The 7,945-nt window shown below is 35.0% G+C and overlaps 1 protein-coding gene across 1 annotated transcript; it reads left to right on the top strand.

The window, feature by feature from the left end:
- The first annotated feature begins 318 nt into the window (after positions 1-318).
- LOC142632462 (subtilisin-like protease SBT4.15) lies at positions 319-7,704 on the top strand. The gene is made up of 5 exons (XM_075806858.1): positions 319-393; positions 765-869; positions 2,094-2,304; positions 4,106-4,170; positions 7,267-7,704. Exons 1-5 carry the CDS (start codon positions 319-321, stop codon positions 7,702-7,704), a joined length of 894 nt encoding a protein of 297 aa, XP_075662973.1.
- Positions 7,705-7,945: the final 241 nt, after the last annotated feature.

The following is a 7,945-nucleotide window of genomic DNA, read 5'->3' as shown; positions in this document are numbered from 1 at the left end:
TCTTTATCTTTCATAGTATCAGGTTTCATCCCCATAAGAGGCAAATGCAACTTCTTCTCATAAAGATAATCTTCTATTTGCATCCTCCAATACCCAAAGTCAGTTCCATCAATGACCTTCTGGCTAAAATGGATGAAGCCATTAATGACGGAGTTGACTTGATGTCAATATCTTTCAGAAGGTACACAACTAGCTACTTTGACGATCCCATTGCGATCAGTGCCTTCCACGCAATGATGAAGGGGATTTGGACAACACGTTCAAGGGGGAAACGATGGCCCATATGCAAATATTGTAGAGAACGCAGCTCCTTGGATAATGACTGTCGGTGCTTCTGGCGTGTATAGGCGGTTTAGTAATTCAGTTAAACTTGGAAATGGCATAGAAACTGATGTAAGTCCATTCTTTCTATTTGGTAAAGTGTACAAAGTTTTGGGGTCCGTTTAGTTAGATGTTTTGGGAGATTAAAATATCGTTTTTAAAACCTAAAATTTTGTTTTGCAACTACAACTTATTGTTTTTAACACAAACACTCATTTTAAACTCAAAACACAATTTTTTAATAGCTTATACAAATGACACTCTTGCTACCTTTAAAATTTTTAAATGATATAATATTTAATTTGAACCCAAAAAAATGAAAAGATTTCAAAGTGGGGATGATCCTTACACAACTTTTGTCACAAGAATTATAATGGGGATGATCCTTTTTTTCATTTCACTTGAAATCAAACATTTACTGGTGCATTTCCATTGAATAACAGGGATTTTCCGTCAACACATTTTCACCAAAAAGGAGGATTTACCCTCTAACCAGCGCTGCTGAAGTAGCCATTAGTAGTATATATAACTCCAGATTCATCTCCCTGGTAATTAGAAAACATTTTCTATTTCATGATTTATAGTACTGTAACGGAAGATCAACTAACTTATTATATTTAGACTGTTGATATTAGTAGCGCTAATCAATGGAAGAATTGGTCAGGTCTTGTGATTATGGGGGTTTGGACGAGAATAAAGTGAAGGGAAAGATTGTGCTATGCAAACCAGCAACTCCAGAATACATTAATTAAGGAAATAGGTGGAATCGGGATGATTATATCTAGCCAAAAGCACTTAGATACGGGCTTTACATTTTTCATCCCCGCTGCCAATGTTGATGCTAATGCCGCTGTCAAAATTGATACATATATCAACTCAACAAAGTTAGTATGAGGAATCAAATTTTTTATAGTTAAAAATGTTGTTACCAAAAGTATACTGTACCCTCATACTAATATAGAGTTAGCCTAACTTTAACTCTTATATATACCTACCGTACTTACTTAGGGTTCACTGTAACATATAATTCTAAATACAAATGACTAAATTTAGCTACAAAATTTATTGTAGTTAAAGGTTATAAACTCACTCAATAAAATAAATATTACAATATATTTTGAAAATTTAACCGTTGAATTGCATGTTCTTTACGCTCTTAATACACATCTTAAATTTTGTGTTAATCGGATATTATTTACTACATGATCTATAAACTTATATTTTGTGCATAATTTTAAATTACAAAAACTTGCAATTAAAAAATTTATTGATGACATAACTACTGATTTTTAATTTTCTTGAAATTTTGCAAGCATAGATGATATAAGAAGAAGATGTAATCCAATGGTGAATTTGCCAAAATTCACTGCCAATAAAAAGATATTAAGTAAATTTATAGCTAAACTTTGTTCAAATACAAAATATATATATAACAGCGAAGGGGTTTTTTTTTTTTTTTCAAACCACTTTAATTATATTTATTCTCATTCTACATCTTTTTATTTTCTTATTGATATTTTAACAATTTTTAACGATTTTATTTTATCGGTAAAACTTTCAAAAACCCTCGAGCTGTCATATTCAAGTCCAAACAGTATGCAATGCGGCTGCACCCTTTGTGGCTTCCTTATCATCCCGAGGTCCACCCAATGTCTTTCCCACCATACTTAAGGTAACCCTTTGCAATGATTACCGTTCTAGGCATAACTTTGTGTATGTTGTTGTTAGCATATATACCAGTATGAGAGTTTTAAATTATGTTTCATTTCCAGCCAGATATGGCACCTGGCATAGATATACTAGCTGCTTACTCTAAACTTTCATCAACGACTGGGGATCCTTCTGATGACCGATTTAATGCCTATAATATAGTCTCTAGAACATCAATGGCTTGCCCTCATGTCACTACTGCTGCTGCCTATGTCAAAACTTTCCACCTTGATTGGTCTCCTGCTGCAATCAAATCAGCCCTAATGACAACCAGTTAGTCTCCTAAAATTCTCCCATTTTCACTCGTGCTTTATTAAAGATTAGTGTCATTTTACAAGAACCACCACTTGATGGTGTCAATTAGTGATTGTCAGTGTTTATTCCAAATTTCCAAATGCAGTTATATCGCTCAATGTTTACCAGCAATGTGGTTATTATCCTAATTGGTTTAGAATAACATTACACATGCAAAAATGAATCCAGCATCCCACGACAATCTGTATACTATTTGATCCAAAAATAAAATATTAACGGTGAAACAAACTTTCTCCATAACTAGTGAAATAGAGAGCATCTTTTTGTAATAAGAAATGTATAATATTCAATTCATGGGTAATGTTAGAGATGCTACAAGTTTCATTACATAATCCTTATATACGAGTGACACCGTTCACAAAAAATTAATTTACGCTCTGTTTGTTTCACTGGAAAACCTTCTGTAAAGATAGTTTTCCACATTTTCCAGTGTTTGGTAGCACAAAAAAAACCTGGTCAACGGAAAACTATCTTTGGTCAACAGAAAACCCTAATAAAAATAAGGCTTATTTTCTATAAGTTGTTTTCCAAAAATTTTTTTGGAAAACAATCTCTCTCTCACACGGTGCATCTTCTATAAATATTATATTTGTCTATAGCTGTGGGAAACATAATTTTTTGGCATTTTCTCTCTCTCATAGTAAGTTTTCTCACTTTTTCTCTCTTCCCTTTGCTTTTTCTCTCCTCACACCCTCACTGTCACTAACTCTAGTTTCTCCTCTTTCCATAGATCTCTCTCTCTAACTATTTCTCCAGGCAGAAGTTACTTCTTTTTCATACATAAAATGCAAAAAAAAAAAAAAAAAAAAAGAAGAAGAAAGAATGAATGAAGTAAAAGATAAAAATTTTAAACATAGTACCTATATTGTTCTAAATTGCTTTTACATGGGACAATATTTACCGTGGACTAATAATATTTTTATATAATGAATGATAATTATTTAGGAAAATTGCATTTGTTGGTAAATATTTTTTTTGTTGGCAAATACTATGCAGTGATGATATATTATGCAGTACATTATGTAAATACATAATTTAGAGTAATATTGAAGACTTGTGATTGATCATAATAAAAAATTAGTATACCAACAAAAAGAGTAGATTATTAAAAGTTATTGTTATTTATACTTATTGAAAATATATTCTCCTGTCAAATTTATATATATAGGCAAATGGTTGATATGTGTGTGTGTACGTACGTACGTTACTATCTATATATATGAATAAGATGAGTGGTAGAGATCATGAAAATTTGATGACTAATTAATTTTGATTGTATATTTTCAAAATTTTAGTATAAAAACCAAATTCATTCTTGATTTTTTATTCATAATGATTACATTAGTTAGTTTACATAATATACATGTTTTAAATTATACAAAAAATATTTTAAAAAAATTGCATACCAAACACCTGAATACATTCTCAAGCTCATTTTCAAGGTCGTTATCAAACACTGGAAAATGAGATAGTTTTCTAGAAAATGCTTTCTGGAAAATAAACCATTTTCCAGAAAACGTTAATGCTGAAACAAACAGAGCGTTAGATAACTATTAATTAGTTGCACCAACCAAATTTATATTCTCACCTTAGCTTTTGTAAGCCTCTAGTACGTATAGTAAAGTTTTAAATAGGTTTAAAATTTGTCTACCTTGTATGATACATTCAAGATATCATCTCATAAAAAATATAAATAAAATTATATGAAAAATTAGGCTTTTTGAGTGTTTTATAATTTTTTTCCTTGATTGATTATCAGCATCTGAAATGAAACTCAAGGACGACCAAGCTGAGTTAGCCTATGGTGCTGGCCAAATTGACCCAGTTAGCATCCACATCGATGTAGCCATAATTTTAGTTATTTGGTAGACCAAAAACTACTTTATCTATTTTACCTTTTCACTTTACAAGCCACCCAACATCAATGGTTTTATTTTAGCTTTCAACACAATAAAATAATATAAACAACACAATAAAATAATTATTTACTACAATAAAATTTATCATTCCAATTCCCTGTAAATTTATCACTAGAATCAAAAAATATAAATTTCCTACAAACAGAAAATTCTCAACTAACATGGAAAATTATCATTCAATTCTAGTAGACTAGAAGCAAAAACTAAAAGCCCCAAATCAAAAACCCTAAGCATTACATGATAAAGAAGGCAGAGACAACTCACCTGTAAATTAGTAACCAAGCTTTGAAGAAATTGGTTACCCAAATAGAGAAGAGAAGCCGAGATGGGTCAGAGAGGGCGAGATTAGGGGTGTGCGCGGATCAGTCAACTCGGTTTTTTCTCAAATTTGTTACCGAAACGATAGGGATCAGTTTTCTCATAATTAAAACTGATACATACCAATTAGGGTTGGTTTTCCGACCTATAGTGGTGCGGTTTGGTCGGTTTGAAACATTAAAAATTTTGCCAATATCATATCTTTCTATCTTTTTACAGCTAAGTCTGTTTCAGAAACATCACACATATAGAAGTAGAACGACCAAACACATTCAACCAGGTTCAAGGTACATGACGAAACCAGCACACCTCCATATTATTTGAACTCACATAAACTATAAACTTAGTAATAAATACTTTAGTAAGTGTATAATAACAACATAAACTTTTTTTTTGGGTAAACAAGAATTAAATAAAAAACAGAGCATTTACACTTAGTAACAGTATAAACCAAATAGGTAATAGTAATATAGTATAAACCAAATAGGTAATAGTGTTACTATTACCATTGAGTCCAAACAATTGAAACAACTCAAACAGGTGCTGAATAAATGATAAAAAACATGATAAAAAAAAAACAGTATAAACCAAATAGGTAACAGTATAAGCTTAGTTTGGAGTTTAAACTTTTTTGTTTTTGCCGAGAGGTGAGAGAAAAGAGGGGCTTAGTCCTTAATGGCTTATCAGTGGTTTGTTGCGGTGAGTCAATGACTGGTGAGCACTTGTTGGCTGCTATAGAGGCCAGTCGAGGCGAGTCGTCATGGACTCAAGCCGGCAAGAGGCGAGAGTGAGAGAGAGTTAAGGTCCTTCTGAGAGTGTAAGAAAGAATTTATACCCAGGGAGAAATCTAAAAACCTAGCAAAATACGACATCTTTTTGTTTTTTTTTAATAACACCCAATACGACAACATTTTGTTAAAAAAAATTAAAATAGATTCTCGGTGAGACAATGTCATATCCAAACCTCTCAAAGTTATATCATATATGTAGTTATCGGTTCGATTCGGCCAGAATTGGTTTTGGGCTCTTTGATCCGATGACTACACCACACTGGCATCAGAAGTCCATTCGCGCTCCAATCGCTGGCACCGGCTCTGTCGGTCGGTTGCAGCGGCGATGCTGGAAAATCGGCGCCAGTTGGTTGGATCGGTGACGGCATCTTCGCGCATACCCCTAGGCAAGATGGGTCAGACAAAAGAGAGGGCGAGATGAGTTGGCGTAGGTCAACTTGAGACTTAGGGCTTAGGGCTTGGGGCTTGGGTCGGCGACAAGGGCAAGATAGGTCAGCGTGGGTCGGCAACATGGGGCAAGGGAGTTGGGCCAGTAAGGAGTGGAGGAAGGAAGAAAATAAAAATCAAAGGGAGAAGGATGATGAATCGGCGATGGTGCAATGGTGAGCTTTGGTGGCGATGGTGAGCTTCGGTGGCGGCGATGGTGAGCTTCGGTGGCGGCGATGAGAGGATGATGAATCAGTGGCAGAGGTGAGAGTTTGATTTGAGAAAGGGAATGAGTGAAACGGGTAGAGGAAAAAAGAAATAGAAAAACAAAAGAAAGAAAGAGTTAATATTTTAATGTGAGGTGGGAATAAAAAATCTTTTTTTTTTTTACCTATACCACCACCAATGTTGCACCTTTTTTGTATATGATGGTGCTAAAAATAACAATTTAACTTTTTAACACCACTAATACTAACGCTTAGAGCATCAGCAGTGGACAATGGAAATCCCAAATTGTAAGCCTGTTTTGCCATTTAGCCCAAATTGCTTGCTCCATTAGAAATTGCAAACTACAACTATTGTTAAAAAAAAAATACAATTGTGCTACAGTGCGGTTCTAAATGTAGAACCACATTGTAGCTCAGATTGTATAAAATTTAATATATTTTATTCCTTCATATAAATTTATCCTTCTCTTTCTTTCTCTCTCCATCTTCCATCTCTTCTCTCTCCCTTGTTCTTGTTCAGCCCTTTCTACTCCTCAAACTAGATACACCCTTTTCTCAAACCCAAAATCCCGTGTGGTGGTGGTAGCGGCAGAGGTAGGCGTGGCATAAAAGTTTCGTTGATGTGGCGGTTGTGGCGGCGTGGGTCTGGGTCGGGGGTGTGTGGCGGTGGGTTTTGGATTCTGGAGGTTGGATCGGCGCTAGGTTTTGGATTTTGGAGGTTGCACCAGTGCTGGGTTTTGGATTTTGGAGGTTGGATCGGCGTCTCGACGGGCTGGGCTGGGTTTGGTTAGCGATGGAGATCGCGGTGGGTTAGTATTGGGTCGCATGGGTTGTGTGGGTCAGGTGGGCTGTGATCTGTGTGAGAGTGGGTTTTGGGTCGGTGGGTGGCGGTGAGTTGATTTCAATAGATGGGTTGTGACCGTGGGTTGCTGTGTTTTTTTTTATTTTTTTTATTTTGGTGTTGACAGTAGATTATGGGTTGCTGGTGGTGGTGGTGGTGGTGTCAAGTGTGTGTAGTGCAGCAGTGGTGGTGATTGTGGTTCTTGAACAAAAAGAAACAGAGAGAAAGAATAAATAATGTTTTGTATTGTAAATGATTGTGATTGTGGGATATATTATTTTATTGTGTAAAAATATTATTTTAATGAGTAGAATAGAAAAATAAAAGTTGGGAGGCTGAAAGTATTGTAAAATTGTATTATATAATTGATAAAGTGACTTTTTGAGATGGTAAAATAGGATAGGATACAAAAAACCACTGTGGATGCTCTTAGTGCACTGCAGCCTAGTTTGATCTATAACTTGCCAAAGTCTGACTACATCTGCTTCCTATGTAATGAGGGTTACACCGGGATATCTTTAGGCTTGTTCACTTCTGAGTACACCAATTGCTCAAGTGTCCCTAACATTAATGGAGGACAAGATGCCCTAAATTACCCATCCGTGTCTCTGCAGCTTAATAACTCTAAGTCTAGTATATCAGCCATCTTTCATAGGACAATTACAAATGTGGGATCTAGAAAAGCTATATACAAGGCAACTGTCAAGGCGCCAGCAAATCTCAAGGTCACTGTTGTTCCAAAAGAACTAGCTTTTAGTCACTTGCACGAGAGCAAATCTTTCACAGTTGTGATAAAAGGGCCACCATTGAACAATATTACCAGTTTATCAGCATAACTGGAATGGAGTGACGCTAAACACAGAGTTAAGAGCCCCATCCTTATTTATCTGCCACCATCGATTTTTTAGGCCTAATGTCTAATATTGCAGGTGTTTTGCTTTTTTACTTCTTTTGTTTCTCCCCTTCACTTTTTTAGGTTTTTCTAGCCAAAAGATTGAAACAAGTGAAGTTTTGTTTCTTACATGTAGAGCTTGGCATCTTTTTTTAACAAGTGGGGATCTCTCATAATTTAACACA

This window comes from Castanea sativa, chromosome 4 (assembly GCF_040712315.1).
Source record: "Castanea sativa cultivar Marrone di Chiusa Pesio chromosome 4, ASM4071231v1".
Taxonomy (NCBI): Eukaryota; Viridiplantae; Streptophyta; class Magnoliopsida; order Fagales; family Fagaceae; genus Castanea; species Castanea sativa.
This window is presented reverse-complemented; position numbering and strand designations above follow the sequence as displayed.